At 42.6% G+C, this 18944-nt stretch overlaps 1 protein-coding gene across 1 annotated transcript in view; it reads left to right on the top strand.

Annotated features, from left to right (window-relative positions):
• Dnajc11 (DnaJ heat shock protein family (Hsp40) member C11) overlaps positions 1-18944 on the top strand; it is a 62549-nt gene that overhangs the window by 10400 nt on the left and 33205 nt on the right. The window contains exons 2-3 of the mRNA XM_077803734.1: positions 7651-7780; positions 9909-9982. Coding sequence (XP_077659860.1) covers positions 7651-7780; positions 9909-9982 — 204 coding nt within the window. The remainder of the gene's footprint in view (positions 1-7650; positions 7781-9908; positions 9983-18944) is intronic.

Genomic DNA, 18944 nt, shown 5'->3' with positions numbered 1-18944 from the left:
TAGGCAAGCTCTCTACCACTGAGCCCCAGCCCCAGTCCAACATAAACTTCTAGATTTCACTTTCTCCACATGGTCAGTACTTGTTATTATTATTTTTTTAATTGAGCCCAGGGGCTCTCTACCACTGAATTGTGTCCCCAGTCCTTTGTAATTTTTGTTTTCATTTTTTGTTTTGAGACAGGTCTCCCTAACTAGTCGGTCTGACATTAAACTTGAGATCCTGTGGTCTCAACTTCTGAGTTGCTGGGATTTATAGGAGTGGGCAGTCATGCCAGCTTTCTTTATTTTTATTTTTATTTTTTTAAATTTTTATAGTAGCCATCCTAATGGGTACAAGTGATATTCTTGGTTTTGATTTGCTGCATTTCCCTAGTGATTAGTGACCTTGAGCATCTTTTCTGTTTTTTGTTTGTTTTTATTTTTTCATACTGGAGATTGAACCCAGGGATTTTTCATACTGGGGATTGAACCACTGAGCCACATCCCCATCCCTTTCTCTCACTGAAGTGCCTAGGGCCTTCCCAAGCTGCTCAGTCTGGCCTTGAGATTGCAGGCATGTGCCACTGTGCCCAGCATCATTGAAATTTTGAGAGGGATTGTGATAAATCTGTAGATTGCTTTGGGTAGTATTGACATTCTAAAATATTAAGTCTTTCAATTCATGATCATAGGATATGCTTTTAGGGCTGGGGTTGTAGTTCAGTAGTAGAGCACTTGTCTAGCACATGGTGAGACACTGGGTTTGATCCTCGGCACAACATAAAATTTTTTAAAAAAATGAATATGCTTCTACTTTATGTATGTCTTAATTTCCTTTTTAGATTGTTCATTATTAATATATAAAGTGCAAGTGGCTTTTGTGGGTTGACTTTGTATCCTGCTATTTTGCTAAATTCATTTTTTAGTTCCAACATGTATAAGGTTATATCATCTGAGAACAGAGATACTTTTCTAATTTGGATGCCTTTATTTCTTTTTCTTGTCTGATTGCTCTGACTAGAACTTCCAGTACTATGTTGAATAGAAGTCACTAAAAGCAACTTCAGTGCCTATTCCCGATCTTTCTACTTTGAGTTTTTCATGTATGACTTCTGTTATGTTGGGGTAATTTCCTTTAATTCCTAGTTTATTCAATGTCTTTATCATGAAATGGTGCTGAATTTTGTCAGATGCTTTTTCTTTATCATTGAGATGATCAGTTGATGGATGGGTTATTAGTTGATAAGGTAGGGTTTCAGTTGATATTCTGTCAATATGGTGTGTTATTTTTATATATTGAACTATCCTTGCATTCCAAGAATAATCCCACTTGGTCATGGTGTATAAAATCTTTTATTATGCTGCTCAATTTTGTTTGCCAGTATTTTCTTGAGGATTTTTGCTTCATTGTTCATAAGGGATATTGATCTGTGGTTCTTTTTCTCAGAGCATCTGTCTGGCTTTTGTATCAGGTTAATACTGGCCTGATAAAATGAATTTGGAAGTTTTGGCTCCAGTTTTTTTTTTTTTTTTTTTTTTTAATTTTAGAAGAATTGATAATATTTGTTTTTTAAATGTTTGGTAAAATCATTATTGAAGCCATGAGGTCAAAGGATTTTCTTTGTTAGGAGGTTTTTGATTAGTATTTACATCTTTGTACTATTCAGGTTTTCTGTTTCTTTGTGATATAGTATTGGGACATATTTTTTTCTTTTTTTTAGTTCATAGTCTTAATTCATATTCTATTACTATAGCAATATATCTGAGGCTAGGTACTTCATTTTAAAAAGAGGTTTCTTTGAGGCTGGGGTTGTGGCTCAGTGGTAGAGTGCTTGCTTAGAATGTGTGGGTCACTGGGTTCAATTCTCAGCACCACATATAAATAAATAAAATAAAGATCCATTGACAACTAAAAAAATATTGAAGAAAAAAAAGAGGTTTATTTAACTTATAGTTTGGGAGGCTCAAGGGCACAGATTCTAGTTCTGCTTGGCTCTGGTAGAAGGCTAATGGCAGGTGGCATCACAGTGGGGGCAGCCTGTGCAGAGGAAGATGTCATCAAAGCTCTAGCATGCTGAGGTCCCTTGAGAGCTGTTAATCCCTCTGGAGGGGATGCCCCCAATGACCAAATGACCTCTTAAAGTTCCCACTACCTCTTACAGTAGGGATGCAGAATCCAGAATCAGGAAATTCAACCCTCACACTGGAGTCAAGCTGTCAGTGCTTGAGCCTTTGGACCGTGCTTAAGCCATATCTGAGCTGTAGCATCTTTGAACTGTGAAGTCGAGTTGTTGATGTGACATCTTGCTGCTGCTACTGCTGCAACTTTGTGGTGCTGGGGATTGGTCCCAGGGCCTTGTGCATGATGGGCACGTGCTCCTCCACTGTGCTGCATCCCAGCCATGTGCTTTTAATGTGTTTACGGCTGTAAATTACCCCCTTAATGCTATTTTCACTTCATCACATAAGTTTGGGTTTGGAATGTTGTGTTTTTGTTTTCATTTGTCATAAGTATTTTCTCATTTCCTTGATTTCTTCTTTGATCTTTGGGTTATTTAAGAGTAAATGGTTGAATTTCCTGACTCTGGATTCTGCATTCCTTCTGTAACCGATTTCTAACTTCATGCTGTGTGTGCTGATTACACTTTGTGTGATGTCAGTCTTTTAAAATTTATTGACACTTAATTTGTGGCCTACCATATAGTCTGTCCAGTGAAAATATAATCAGATGACAAGATGATAAAACTTTTAGACTTGAAAAATGATACACCTTTTAATTTTACTATAGAAACTTAGAAGTAAGTATGAAATTTTAGGTATCGTTCTTAATGATAGCTCATTATGTTTTGAAATGGTATCACTATTTTTATGATAGTAAAAGAGGTTATTATTTATGAACTGTCAAACCAGTGACCTTAGCTCTTCAGTTGTGATGAAAGGCCCAATCCAACCTTTTATTGAATGTGATATTTATTAAAAACGAAACCTCTCGTTTCCATTACTTAATCAATAGTACATTAAGCCATTTATTAATATGATTAAAGGATGTCTTGCAGACTAGGTCTGTTCCCTTGTCATCTAGTTTAATTTTAATAACTAGGAGATTGCATTCAAACTGAGTCAGTCAAATTCATCTCATCCTGTACTTGTGATGGAAAGAATGACTAAAATTTGCAGGAAGAGGTAACCCTAGCATATATGAGGTTCTGGGATCAACTCCCAGCACTGCCAAAAAGAAGTGCAGCAAGGAAATAATTTGTAATGGCTTAAGAGCAAGACCTTTTTTACATCGTTACATGAGTAAACCTACCAGGAGAAGGTCTATTTATTTGCTCATTATTTGCTATTATTTATATTTGTTTAAGCAGTTTAATATAGGTGGCTTGTTGGTAAGAGTGCAAGAAATGCATCATGTAACTCATGTTGGCAGGGAAAGAGACTGTGACAGGAAAGAAAAGGAGAAATGCAGAGTTGGAAACATGGAGGCCTAGCCCTTCCAGAGAGCCCTGCCTGCCTGCCTTCTGGCCTTCTGCAAGCACTCTACCACCCAGCTAATATCCCCGGTCCCAAAGCCTTGAGTTTCTCCTTTGTTTTTTCTTTTCTGTCTTCCTCTCCCCATCCCCCTCACTCAGTGCAGTACTGAGGGCCATGTAAACACTAGGCAATCACTCTGCCAAGCAGTTACATGTCCAGTTACATGCTCTGAGCCTTCTATTTCTAGTGAAACAGTGCATACACAAGAGTACCCATCTCCTAACACATGGCTTGGCGAGTTTTCACAGCCAGGACTACTTCATGAATGAAGGTTCCTGTTGCTACAGGGTTAGGAGTAGGGTGGTCCTCTCTCACTGATTCTTGCAGTCACACCAGAAGATTTCAAACAAGCCTCTCAGAGTATCAGGCATGAGTTTATTAGAAGAGATGGGAAAGGGATAAGGGGACATTCTCAAGGGAGCGAGCAGGTCCTCTCAGAGAGAAGGACAACACTCCCCTCCTGTCCTTCAGTCTTATTGGGGAGTCCCAAAGAACTTTCCAGAGAGTCCCACCCAGCTTAACTCTTGATTTTGGACTAAAAGCAGGATGCCATCAAACATCCATGTCCCCACTGCACATGGTAAAGATCCAAGGCAACTCAGTCACTTTTGGACCATGTGGACCAGTTCTAATTAGAACCTGTTCTTGCAGGTTAAGAGTTAATGACTAGGGGGAATTGTCCTTACCTCCCTTAGTTCTGGAATCTGGTCTGTGTGAGGGTCACAGAGGTCCCCTCTTATCTGCATTTCAGGCCCCTGGTTCCCCTGCAGATAACAGGTTATTGAGGAATGTAACCTGTCCTGATGGCTTGAGGCAGGAAGGGCTTCAGGCAAGCTGCTGTTTTAAAGAAAGCATGTGGGCATCAGCACAGGGGAGCCAGTATGTAGAATTATTTCCTTAACCCCACATTCCCACCACTCACCATCACTTGTGTACGGTGCAGCCCCTTTCTCTGAATTGTCGCAGCTTCAGAATTGCCAAAGGGTTGTGGGAATTGAATTGTGATGATGTTGGTAGCTAAAGTGGTTACCTTCCTGCTATGTGCAAAGGTTTGCTGAGTTCTTTTACTTGCATTAGCTCCTTCATACCTTGTATAACCCTATGAGGGATGCTCTTGTCCACAGTCTTCAGATGAGGAAGCAGAATGGGTGTTTTATTTTGTGGCACTGGGGTACTTTACCACTAAGCTACATCCTCCAGCGTTTTTGTTTTCTTTTGAGACCGAGTCTCACTAAATTGGAGAGACTTGGCCTTGAACTTGAGGCCCTCCTGCCTCAGCCTTCCCAGTAGCTGGGACTACACCATTCCTGGCTTTGGAAACAGGTTTTATTTTATTTTATTTTTTAAAATATCTTTTAGGGGGCTGGGGATGTGGCTCAAGCAGTAGCGCGCTCTCCTGGCATGCATGCGACCCAGGTTCGATCCTCAGCGCCACATACAAAACAAAGATGTTGTGTCCGCCGATAACTAAAAGATAAATATTAAAATTCTCTCTCTCTCTCTCTCTCTCTCTCTCTCTCTCTCTCTCTCTCTCTCTCCTCTCTCTCCTCTCTCTCTCTCTCTCTCTCTCTCTCTCTCTCTCTCCTCTCTCTCCTCTCTCTCCCCTCTCTCTCTCTCTCTCTCTCTCTCATTTTATTTATTTATATGTGGTGCTGAGAATTGAACCCAGTGCCTCACACATGCCAGGCAAGCGCTCTACCACTGAGCCACTACCAGAGCCTCTGGAAACAGGTTTTAAAAGAGCTTCAGTTGTTAAGTTTTGCTGTGTGCAAAGCACTCTTTGGTCACCAGCTCATTTCATCTTCACAGGCATCTTATCCCCTCTCAGAGGTGGGAGATAAAGGTCAGAAAACTGACTTACAAGAGTCACAGAGCTTGGAAATGAGGGACCCAGTATCCAAACACAGGCCATTTGACTCCAAAGCCTGCATTCTCCACCACCAAAATGGAAGGTCTGTGTAGAGCATGGCGTAAATCATGCAGATAACCAGCTGGGGAGGGCAGGGAAGGAGGGCAGGGAAGGCGGTCAACTAAGAGCTGTTTAATAACGTCATTCCCAAGGCTACCGCAAGGACAAGATGGGAAAAGAGATTAGTGGTAGGTGGGGGCAAAAAGTCTAAATTCTTGCAGGCAGAGGGACACACTGTTTCAAGATCCATGACCCTTCTCTGATGGAGCAGTTTTTCCTGATTTAAAGCAACAGCATTGAAGCTGCGTCTCAGTCCAGCAGGCAGACAGGCTGTGCAGGCCTGGCCTAGAGGACAGCATGTGGCTTGGGTCTGGCTGCTACTTCTGTGAAAACCAGAATCCAAGCTGGTTGGAGCAGGACATCCCCAGCCACCTGCTGGGACAGAGGAGCCCCCAAGCCTCTCTCCAGCTGTGTCCTCTGCACACCTTCCCTGTCCTGTTTACCATCTCCCTCTTGGAGATCTTTGGAATTCTTTGTTTAGAATCTCTGCTCAGTGTCTGAACAATAGTCCTATAGAAAAGTTGTAAATTTCTTGCCAATAATTATAAGTAAAGCAGAAGAGTTTTACCTTGAAGAGTGAAAAAAATTTAATAGTCGTGGAATTCAAATATATCCAAATGCTGTGGAAATTATAGAGAAATACAGTGTAGCATTTTCCATTGTGACCTTGGTCCATGGAACTCATTAGTTCCCCGTGACCTCTCTCCTTGAGGATCCACATGGCAGAACCAGATCCTGGAGCATCCCAGTCCCTGGCAAACTCATTGGGGACCTTGGCTCATTCTTCTACCCAGATGGCCCCTGTCTTGCTGTCTCTGACTCAAAAACGTACTTCAGTTGTGTGGAGGGGCTGCCTCCCACAGTAAAGCCCTGTTTGCTCAACACCGCCCGCAAAGTACTGCCCTGCCCTTCTCCTATACAGACCAAACAGCATGGAGGCCAATGCCCACGTGGAAAAGAACTCCCAGCAGCTGGAGGGCCAGCCCTGTGCGCTGAACAGGCTTCTAGGGCCAAGGGACTCAGGGTGAGGGCCTATTGGTGGCTATAAGGAGGCCCAGGAAGGAATCATGTTGTGGTGGCCCCCTGCCTCTGCACCATGTGGCTCTGGGTGTCGTCTGCACTGTCAGGCAGAGTGGGCTTCCCCTCAGGACACGGGAGAGGGACAGATGTGTCTGTTGGAAGAAGCCCCCTGGTTGGGTCTTAATGGCCTGATCACTACAGAGTAGTAGGGCCTTTTTGCCAGTTTTAAAATTGGAGGGCAAATTAGTGTGTGTTGTTGGTTTTTATACCATTACTTATCTTTGGTTTTCAAGAACTAATATTTATTAAGACTTTGTCAGACTGGTTCAGTGGGTGTCATTTCTGTCTAATGAATAGCACAAGGCTTTTTTTTTTTTTTTTTTTTTTTTTTTAACTAGGGACTAAAACCAGGGGTGCTTAAGCACTGAGCCACATCCCTACCCCTTTTTGTATTTTGAGACAGGGTGTCATTAAGCTGCTCAGAATCTTGCTAAGTCGCTGAGGCTGGCTTTGAATTTGCCATCCTCCTGCCTCAGCCTTCCACAAGTCACTGGGATTGCAGGTGTGCACCACCGGACCTCGGGTCACATGGCTTTCTTCTTTGTGAACCTAGATAAGTGGGCTTATGTCGCGTTTAGTCTCAGCTCGAAACACCATGTGCCAGAGTAAGGACAGGGGCTTTCCTTCCCTCTGGTAGTAGGTTCCCCAGCAAGACACAGTAGCTATTGATGTACATAATTGATCACTTTGTTTTGTTTTGTTTTAATATTTTTAAAAGCTACAGATAACCTCCTTGAATATTTATTTTAAGAGAGAGATAGAGGGAGAGAATTTTTTGATATTTATTTTTCAGTTTTCGGCGGACACAACATCTTTATTTTATTATATGTGGTGCTGAGGAACGAACCCAGCACCCCGCGCATGCCAGACAAGCGCGATACCGCTTGAGCCATATCCCCAGCCCCTGATCACTTTGTTAACTGTTGAAAGGAGGAGGCTTACTGAGGCAGTAAAGCATACTTCACTGTATCCTGTATGTGGAGAGCAAACAGGTTGGAAGGTGACTGACAGGCTCCTGTTCAAGGTTGGTGCTGATCATCAAGTTAAGTACCATCAACTGTTCTCTAATGGAATCTCTCTTTCTTCAGGCTTCTTCTGAAGAGCTGAAAGCTGCCTACCGGAGGCTGTGTATGCTTTACCACCCAGACAAGCACAGAGACCCAGAGCTCAAGTCACAGGCGGAGCGACTCTTTAACCTTGTTCACCAGGCTTATGAAGGTCAGTGCAGGGCTCGGCGTCCCGAAGCTCGCTGGTAGTAGTTACTCGATTTTTAAGAGACTTGATTTATAGAGGATAGAAAATGAGAGTCCTTGGAGGTGTGTAAAAGAAGTGGTTAGTTGAGTGCTTCTTACTGATGGAGTCCTTTGTGAGAGCTGCATCTTGCTTTGGAAATCGATATGTGTCCAGTGAGTAGAAAATGAGAGCCCAGGTGCAGCAGCGACTGTGGTGTGAATCAGTGTGCATGCTTACTGGCCGCCTCCAGGGGGAACTTTGGAGGGAAGCACCATCATTACAGGGAAGCTTTCTTTGTTCTCTTTTTTTATCTGAAAGCAGTTTTATTGCTTCTGCAGCATTCCCTTAAAGAAGGTTCTGAAAAAAAGAAAGAAAATGTTGTTAAGAAGGCAAATAGGAAAGAGAGTCGGGTGGTTCAGGCTTTCATCCCTAAATTTTAGGTGTCAGGAAGAAGAATTGTGAGGTTTGCTTAGGAAATATTTAGTTCACTGGTGGGTTCAGAGTTTCTCTTTGGGTGATGAAAACTTCTGGATGCAGTGACAGAGCCTAACAACTCACGTGTGCTCACTGCTGCCAAAGATCATACTTGGAATGGGTAAATCGTATACTGTCCACATTTTATCACATTCTTTACAATAAAAGCCAAAATACATCAAATTGGGCTGGGGATATAGCTAAGTTGGTAGAGTGCTTGCCTCGAATGTACAAGGCCCCAGCAACACACACACACACACACACACACACACACACAAATTAAATCACTTGATGTATGAGGACATATGCCAAATAAAGTAAGTTATTCATTCCAGAACCCCTTGGTGTTTGCTTCTTACTCAAAGAGACCAAAAATTGGGGGCTGAGGTTGTGGCTCAGCGGTAGAATGCTCGCCTAGCTCACGAGAGGCCCTGGTTTCAATCCTTAGCACTGCATAAAAATAAATAAAACAAAGGTTTTAAAAAAGAGAGAGACCAAAAATTAGATGATATGTTTCTTTACACAATAATAAAGACTTCTTGTTGCAGACATAATAGCATATGTTATTTTACCTTTTATCAGGAAGTTAGATTTTAATGACCAATAAAAAAAATCAGTCCTGGTAATAACAGATGTGAGCACTTGGTCTTGTGTCATTACCAAATTTCATGCTGTTTAAACCATTTACGTGGCTGTGTCCCAAAGTCTTTTTATTGCATTCTGTTGTCTAGAAGGTGGCATTGATTTTACTGTTGTCCAGGTTAACAGAAAAACCCGCCCATGCTTGTGAAGATGCCACAGCAGCAGACCTGGTCCCCAAATTTTGCCTAAAAGGAGATGAAAATAAAATAGTGAATAAATGTTTTCTTATTAAATCCTAGAGATTAACTCAAGAATTCTCACTCCCGTGTTTTCCAGTGGTCAGCATTTCTTTCTTCCCCATAAGGTTTGAATATGGATGGACTCATTTACATTGTTTTTTAATTAGGCCTAAAAATACATGAGAATTCTCAGGGGAGAAAAGATGCAAAGGTCCTGAGCAGCTTGGCAGAGTGGTGGGCAAACTGTGACTACTCTTGGCCGTTGAGGGCCCCTGATCCTTGCCAAGAAATCTTTCTGATGTGCTTTACCTTTACCTGGTGTGACCAACAACAGTAAGAGGGATTGGTACCTTTTAAAATAATTCCAGATGAAAAAGAGAGGGACACTCAAAAAGTGTAGACTGTCTCAGGAGATACTAACACTCTTTAGAGTAAATTATAAATCAGATTTTTCTTTAGAAAATGCAATCAACTGTCAGACCAGCATATTTTATATACTGTGACAGAAACTGGCCAGATTATTTCAGGAACAGCAGCCCTTTATCCTGGCTTCCTGCAGGTGCACCTTGTGCCGTTTGTCCCTACAGTGAGGAGAAGCCTGGACCGGGCAGGTGGACTGCTTTCGTTTGTAGCCACCTTCAAACCACAGCCTGGGTTGGCAAGGAAGCACATAGGAGAAAAGAGGCCCAGAGAGTGACACGGGTCTCTGGGAAGAGTGGCCAGGTGGGGGCACCAAGGACATTGTTGCCAGTGTTTTCAGAAAGGATTGAAAAGAGAATTTTGTACTTGGTAAACATGTTTCATTTTTCTTGTTGCAGTGCTTAGTGACCCCCAAACGAGGGCCATCTATGATATATATGGAAAGAGAGGACTGGAAATGGAAGGATGGGAGGTAAGAGAAACTGTACATCTGGCGTCCCAGAAAAGTCATGAAACAACTACAAAACAGCACCCCACAACCTGTGATAAGGCCTTTGAGAATATTGGAGGTGCCACAGGTCCCTTCCTCATCTTGTATTTTAGTGTCGGAGGTGGAATTCTAGACCTCATTTTGCCACTCTGTAACTCTCTGAACTTTGGCAAGTCTGCAGTCTGGGGTGTCTGTAGTTTCCTAACCTGTCAAGTGAAAAGGAAGAGATGCATGGCACCCCAGGTGTTCAGCCTGGGATGGGGCTGGGGAGCCCTGGAAGACGGTGGCTTGGTGGGGGGTGCAAGTCTGCCTGCACATATTCCCTTCCCCCTCCATTGTCTGTCCATGCCTTTCTCCACCTTCATGATGAGTAACTGCTCTTAGGAAGTGTCCCTGCTGGGAGAGTTAGGCATGTGAAGAGCATAGAACAGAAAAATCGAGAGTATTGTCTCAGGTGTGATGGATGATGTCATGATGTCATCAACTGTGATACGTGAGACCAAAGGTGCAGCGACTATCTGTGAAACAGGTCGCCTGGCAGCTGTGGTATGGGAGGAGATCCCTGAGATGCAGGCGCTTCCAATTCTGTTTCTTTTTTATTATTATTATTTATTTTTTAGTTTTAGATGGACACAATACCTTTATTTGTTTTTATTTTTATGTGGTGCCGGGAATCAAACCTAGTGCCTCACATATGCTAGGCAAGTGTTCTACCACTGAGCCACAATCCCAGCAGCCCCCCTGTTTCTTGCTGTGTGCTTCCATATTGCTGTCAACAGAGGAGCATGAGGGGCTCAGGAAGAAAAGTGGACATGGAAACTAATTGTAAAACTAAATTGCAGGGCTGGGGATGTGGCTCACAAAATAAAGATGTTGTGTCTATCTAAAACTAAAAAATAAATATTAAAAAAACAAACTAGGGCTGGAGATGTGGCTCAGCGGTAGCGCGCTCGCCTGGCATGCGTGCGGCCCGGGTTCGATCCTCAGCACCACATACCAACAAAGATGTTGTGTCCGCCGAGAACTAAAAAATAAATATTAAAAAATTCTCTCTCTCTCTCTCTCTCTCTCTCTCTCTCTCTCTCTCTCTCTCTCTCTCTCTCTCTCCTCTCTCACTCTCTCTTTAAAAAAAAAAAAAAAAAAAAAAAAAAAAAACTAAATTGCAGCAGGAATGTATAGAAATTAAAGAAATTTGGTTCTGATGCCCAAGAAATTTGGGCAAGCTGTTAGTTAATAACATCAGATTCACCTTCTCTGAGGTTTTGTGCCCCCTTTTCCCATCATCATATAATGTTTCCCTTGAAGTTCTTCCAGTATTTGACCTCAGGCATGTGTGCCTGTCTCTTCAGATTCTAGCAGGACACCTCTCAAGCCTGAGGGTATGGGCAAGGAACATTCCCGTTTCCATTTCCCCAGTACTGGGGATTGAACCCAGGGGCTTTCTAACTCTGAGCCGTGTCCTCAGCCCTTTTTATTTGATTTTGACACTAAGTTGCTGGGGCTGGCCTTGTGGGAGGCTGCCACATCATGTGACCGGCATTTTCCTTTCCTGATTGGTGAGGCTCTGTGGGTCACTTCCTGTGATCTGGCCACATCAAAGTAGCCGTAGATGGTAGCCCTGATCTTGAGAGTCATAAAAATGTCGCCAAATGTGTCTTCATGCGTGCCCGTGCCTTCCTACATACCCAGGGATCGAGTTGCCTTACCTGAACTTGTAACCCTGCCCCTCTTGATCTGTTTTGGATGGAAATTTTTAAGAATCAGAGTCCCCCCAATAAAAGACCACTCCCGAATATGTTAGCTCTCTTGCCTGCCTTTCATGACATTCCTCGCTCTCCCATTTGGGGAGTTTGAGACTGAGGGCAGAGGAGCTGTCCCAGGGCTTGAATTAAAGGTAAATTTAACTAATGGTAAATTTAATGTGTGTCTGTGTTTTATTTGATACCTTAGGAAATTCACTCAACCTCTAGTTTAGCTGCCCACACTGGTCAGGGGCAGTAATTGTTGCCCAGAACATTGGGGCTGCTCCAGGAGAATTTCCAGGTTGATTGAGAAAGTGTGCTATAGAAATTTATTGGACCATGGAATTTTTTGAAGGGTCACGGAGAAAGCAGACAGTTTTAGAGCCAACAATGTTAAAGGTTTATCACGTGAAGTGACCAACAAGCCTCACCAATCAGGAAAGGAAAATGCTGGTCACACAGTATGGCAGCCTCCCACATGGCCTCAAACTTGTGGTCTTGTGATCTTCCTGCCTCAGCCTCCTGAGTCTCTGGTTTTACAAGGGTATGCCACCATGCCCAACCCACCTGTGACCATGTTTTTATTGCCCTGTACAGTGAATTGTAGTTGCTAACATTTAAAACTTGAGAGGTATTTGGCACCCAGGCACACCCCTGTAATTCCAGCTACTCGGGAGGCTGAGGCAGAAGGATTGCAAGTTCAAGGGTCAGCTTGAGCAACCTAGTAGACCCTGTCTCAAAATAAAAAGGGCTGGAGATGTAGCTCAGAGGTAGAGAACTTCTCTAACGTGATTAGGACCCTGGGTTCCATCCCCAGCGATTAATCAGTTGATCGATAGATAGATAGATACCCTTTGGGAGTTTTTGCATGGAAATTCAGTTTTCTGTCTTCTTGAAGCACCAAAAGATTAGTCATACTGGATCTAAATTGCCCTGAAAGGCAGCAGTCAACTTGAAGAGAGGAGCTGAGCCCTTTAGACTGGGCTGTGCTAGGCACCCCCAACAGGCCCCACCACTCCCTGTCAGCCATTGTATTAGGCCATTCGCTCCTCTGCTTCTCCTGCCTGGCTTCAAAAAGCAGTGGGTTTGTGGTCTCTGGTTTGATGGAAAAAGTGGTGCCTTGTGCTGCAGTAGAGCATCATGACTCAGTGTAAAGTCTGGTAGCTTAGCATTTTTTTATTCCAAAAGATGACATAGAATCCTGTTGTATTTATTAAATTTCTCAACTTTAAAGTTTCCTTAATGTTTTAAGACATAAGTTGATTGAAAGTTTGAAAGGCAGAAGTGAGAGCTGTAGGCCCCCATTACATATTCCCACTTCAGAGTCTAGGGTTTTAGTTCCCAGGAGAACCATTCCAAGTCTCCTGAGGCATTGGAGTCTTCTGCATGATTTCCTAGTGTCATCTCCCCAATTAGAAATGAGGCAAAACCATACACACAGCAACGAGGCCATCACAGGTGGTGAGTGGATGATTTGTACTAGTATTCTTTTATTTATTTATTTATTTATTTTAGTTGTAGTTGGAAGCAATACCTTATTTTATTTACTTTTATGTGGTGCTGAGGATCAAACCCTGGGCCTTGCACATGCTAGGTGAGCGCTCTACCACTGAACCACAACTCCAGCCCCTGTACTTGTATTCTTTAGTAAACTACTTCAAGTAAAAAAAGTTCTCATTGGTCAGAATTGGCTTTTTTTCATAGTGATACTAAGCCTTCACTGTAAGACAAAAATGCTTTCAAGGCAGGATACATGAAGATGCCACCCAAGATATTTGCAGTGACCTTGGACTCCAGCACAGTCCTCAAGGACTTGCTCCAGCTGGGTGAACTGTTCCCAACCTGGATTCTCCCTCTGCAGTGGTAGCTGTCACCCCAGCAGGGTGCTATACCCGCTTCCTGCTCTGTGTATTCTAGGCTATCAGACTTCACCAGTCACTGAGGTACCCACTTTGTACCTGTTTAATATGGAACCTGTGGGTGGTGAAGGGTGAAGGGCACTGCTGGTGTCCTGAGATCTCAGCACCCCCAGGGAGGGGCTGGCAGTCTGCTCCCAGCAGTCCTACCACTTCCATTTTATGATGGATGCTGGAGGAGAAATTGGAGCTTCTTTTGCTTCCATGAAATATCCATTAGATAAGTTTTTACTTTTTTCCTTAACCTTCAAGACGTTCTCCTTCTCTGGCAGGATTCCAAAGCAATGAGATGTAATCATTTCCAGCTTGAAAAGTCACCCATGTTAGTGCTTGGAGTTGGTTAACAGTGTTGGTACAAATGTCCACATTGAAAACAAAATTTGTCTTTTCATTAAAATAGCAAAAATCTAGGACTGGGGTTGAGGCTCACTGGTAGAGCGCTTGCCTAGCATGTGTGAGGCACTGGGTTCAATTCTCAGCTTTGCATATAAATAAATGAATAAAACAAAGGTTCACTAACATCTAAAAATAAGTTTAAATAAATAAAATAGCAAAAATCAATTTATTTATTCATGGTACTGGGGATTGAGCCCAAGTTCTTGTGCACACTAGACAAGCTCTCTACCAGCTAAGCTCTTTTCTTAGCCCAATGAAAATCTAACTTTGAACTGTGCTTTGATGATGTTGACTAATAGCAGGGGCAAGTGGAATGGAAAACACATAACTCAGCTCACCTACAAATGTCATTTTCAAAACTTACGTTTAAGGCTGGGGATATAGCTCAGTTGGTAGAGTGCTTGCCTCACATGCACAAGGCTCTAGGTTCAATCCTCAGCACCAAAAAAAAAAAAACCACAACAACAGAATCACAACAAAATTTATAGTTAGAGTTGGATCCTTTGGCCTGGGTTATCTGCATTTTGCAATCACAGTATTATCTCTGTTTCACTTTTCCCATCTTGGATTGGAACCCAAAACAAAGAAAGGATGTTAGTGAAAAAAATAGTAAAATCTGAGAAATCTGGGTTTAGTTAATAGAAATGTAATAATGAATTGGGCATGAGGGCTCATGCCTATAATCCCAGTGGCTCAGGAAGATGAGGCAGAAGGATCACAAGTTTAAAGCCAGCCTCAGCAAAAGTGAGGCGCTAAGCAACTCAGACCCTGTCTCCAAATAAAATACAAAATACGGCTGGGGATGTGGCTCAGTGGTCGAGTGCCTCTGAGTCCAATTCCTGGTACCCAAAATAAAAGAAAAAGAAATGTACTAATGTTGGTTTCAGATTTGACACACGTTCATGATTACGTAAGATGTTAACATTAAGGGAAGCTGGATAAAGAGTATACTAGAACTTTCTGAGCTATCTGCAACTATTTTGAAGTTCTAAATTTCTAAAAGTATTCCAAAATAAGAAATTGGCTAATATCATAGAATTTTCAAACCAGATGGCACCTTGGGAATTTTATTCTTTTGTTTTTTGTTTTGGTACCAGGGATTGAACTCAGGGGCACTTAACTACTGAGCCACATCCCCAGTCCTTTTTTGTGTTTTATTTAGATACAGGGACTCACTGAGTTGCTTAGGACCTTGCTAAGTTGCTGAGGCTGGCTTTGAACTTGCAATCCTCCTGCCTCAGCCTCCTGAGCCTCTGGTATTACAGGCGTGTGCCACTGCACCAGAATTGGGTATTTTAACTGTCCTCATGTCATAGCAGGAAACTGAAACTTACAGAGGAATGACTTGCCTCAGGTTGCCAGGAGGTTAGCAGTTGTGTCAGATGGAGGCTAGGTTTCTGTTCTCTTTCCATTTGCCATCTCCCCTCCAAAATGTCTGTATTCCTCTCACCATAAGGTGAGGCTTCCTGGCTAGTCTAGGGATAGACCTGTGGCAAGTGGTTCAGGTGAACAACACACTTGTGTAGATTCTTGGGCTGCATGTGATGCTCTCTGTTCATGAGAAGCAGAGAATATGTGATCTTTACCAGCTGCAATACTGTATAGGGTGCTGTATTCCTGGATGCTTCTAAGGACTGCCACAGTGGGGAAGAGTGGCCCATGGCCATCTTAGTCCCCATCTACTCTCCAACATCATGTCCTCTGTTCACAGAAGGATGTGAAGCATCCTGGATGGCAAAGGCCTGTGGGAGCCAAGAGTGAGATGCTTGCTTAGCAAAGTGTCCTCCACTCTCTGGAGGGACCAGCCGTTTTGACCTGGCAGTTAGCTCTGATTATGCACCAACTATTTGCAGAATTATTCAAAATATGACTAGAAGCCAAGTTCAGTGGCAGGTGCCCGTAATATAGGCTACTCAGGGGGCTGAGCCAAATCTGGCATTTTTTGGATCATTTTTTTCTGTAGCTTATCACAGTGTACGACAGGAAGTAATTTGCAGCTATTAATTCCATCTGCAAAGAGTAAATAGCTAGAATTCCTGAAAACATATCTTTTCTTGCTGTGACCTCTATGGAGCCTGGCATGTCTAATATTTTGATTTCCTGCAGGATATGAACAGATTTAAATTATTAGAAACTTGCACATTGGTTTATTTTTTTAAAAAATGGTGTATGCACACATTGATGGGGTCTGTTAAAGTTGCTGGTTAAAATTATGGCTAAGCAAACTTGCTTGGGCTGGGACTAAGTGGTAGAGCGCTTGCCTTGTATACATGAGGCACTGGGTTCGATCCTCAGCACCACATAAAAATAAACAAATAAAGTATTGTGTGTCCATCTACAACTAAAAAAAAAAAAAAAAAAAAAAAAACTTTTGTTTAACCTGTTTTTAAAACCAGGCCCTGTTGAATGGAACAGTTATGGAACCTTTGGTCCAAGTTGGGACCGTATTGATTCCCTGGGCCATGTGGAGGAGCCACCTCCCTTCCAGACCTCCTGGCTTCACACCCAGACCCTCTTGTTCCCCGTGATGTGTTTCTTAAGTCATTGGCAGGGGCCAGATAAATTGTGTTTGCAGCCATAGCCCACTTAACCTCATAAACAACATTTAAAGTATTTTGAATCATTTTTTATGGTTCTTCAAAGATAAATGTAACAATTGACTACATAGTTTCCCTGAAGCTTTTTTTTTTTTTTTTCCTTCCTTCACTCAATGAAGGGAGAGACTGACAAGTTAGAAGGTAATGGAAATTGTAGATTGTGCCTGGCTTTCATTCCGGCCAAGGTGGTGGCTTTGGGTATCCACTGATAGGCTCATGGGCCCTTGGTGTTGGCAAACTCAGGCGAGGGACCTGTCCTGTCCATTTAGTAAAACCAAGTATGTTTCCTGAGGTCCCAAAGCAATCTCTGTCGTGCCATTTAGGTCTTTCTATTTTTCTTGGGTGATTTTAATAATCTTTTTTTTGAACCAGGGATTGAACTCAGGGGCACTCATCACTGAGGCACATCCCCAGCCCTTTTTTGTATTTTATCTAGAGACAAGGTCTCACTTAGTTGCTTAGCACCTTGATAAATTGCTGAGGTTGGCTTTGAACTCATAATCCTCCTGCCTGAGCTCCAGAGCCTCTGGGATTACAGACAATGCACCACCGTGCCTAGCTAATCTTTTTTTTTATTTTAAAGCTTCCTTAAAAAAGAATTACCTCTGCCAGCTGTGATAGCACACTCCTGTAATCCCAGCAGCTCAAGAGGCTGAGGCAGGAGGATCACTAGTTCAAAGCCAGCTTCAGCAAGGGCGAAGTGCTAAGCAACTTAGTGAGACTCTGTCTCCAAATAAAATACAAAAGGGGCTGGGGATGTAGCTCAGGAGTCGAGTGCCCCTGGTACCAAAAAAAGAAAAAAGAATCACCTCTTCCTTTTTAGCAATTGATTTATAATATTGAGTTATTTGAGGGGAAAAGAATGTTACCCCATCACCAAATGTGCTAGGAATTGAACCCAGAGCTTTGCACAATGCCAGGCAAGCACTGCCGCTGCTTTTTTCCCTTGACCCTTTTTATTTATTTGTTTATTTGTTTATTTATTTATTTATATTTTATTTTGATGAGACTGGCCTCAAATTTGCAATCTTCAGTCTCAGCCTCCCAAGTAGCTGAGATTACAGGAATATACCAGTGGGCTGGTTTTCCTTATTTATTTATTTGTTTGTTTGTTTATTTTTCTGTTCACTTTCTAAAAGTAGAGGTGGACAAATATCTCAGCCTTTTTGGATAAGCTAGTGTCTGTGTTTATTTTCTCCATCAAGTGGAACAAAGCTTATAATATGGTCACATTTATGTTAAAAATGTTCATATATACATAAATGCAAACATATACATATGTAAAGATTTTTAGGAAGAGACATAAATAATTGAATATTAACATATGATTGGATTAGGGATGTTCAGTAGTAGAGCATTTGCCTAACATTTACAAGGCTTTGGGTCAATTCCTAGCACTACCAAAAAAAGTTTGTTTGTGTGTGTAGGTTACCTACGATAAGAGGGAATGTGTGCTGGGTGTAGTGATTCACACCTGTAATCCCAGCAAGTCAGGCGACTGAGGCAGGAGGATCACAAGTTGGCAATTTAGCAAGACTCTGTCTCAGAATAAAAATTACAAGGACGGGGGATGTAGCTCAGTAGTAGAGTGCCCCTGGACTCAGTCCCCAGTACTAAGGCGGGGTGGTAAAAAGAAAGAGAAGAGAAACGTGACTTTTTTATATACTCTGTACTATTGGTTTTTTGCTATAAGAATAATTTTAAAATATATTTTTAGTCACAGATGGACACAATACCATTATTTTCTGTATGTATGTATTCATTTATTTATTTTGTGGTGCTGAGTGAGGATCGCACCCAGTGTCTCACGCATGCTAGGCAAGCACTCTGCCACTGAGCTACAGTCCCAGCCCCCATGGGCATATATTTTTTAAAAATGTGTTTCAAACTCGGAGCTCCCTGGGTACGTTTTCTCCTGTCACCTACCACTTTAGATACTCTGTCAGCTACACCTGCAGACTCTCTGTATTTCTTCCACCAACATGGAATATTCACTTGGATGTGCTCCCTTGTCCACAACTGAAAAAGAGCAACCTCTTTTCTGTCCTTCTCCCAGCAAACCGTTTCTTGCAGTGCTTAGGACTGTGCAGTCATAAGTGGGACCCCGAGCTGTCACATGGTGCAGTTTCCTTTTTCAGAAGAGGCACCGGAGACCCTCTGGCCATGTCCTCCTGTGTTTCTCCCCACAGTCACCTCTCTGAAATCTCATCTTGAGCTAAGACTAGAATGTCATGGGATGTTCCATGCAAAGGGTCCCAGAAGTCTAGAACACCCGACCCTCATAGCTTGAGAT

This window comes from Urocitellus parryii, chromosome 11 (assembly GCF_045843805.1).
Source record: "Urocitellus parryii isolate mUroPar1 chromosome 11, mUroPar1.hap1, whole genome shotgun sequence".
Taxonomy (NCBI): Eukaryota; Metazoa; Chordata; class Mammalia; order Rodentia; family Sciuridae; genus Urocitellus; species Urocitellus parryii.
The sequence above is the reverse complement of the archived record's forward strand: the minus strand, read 5'-3'. Positions and strand labels throughout refer to the sequence as shown.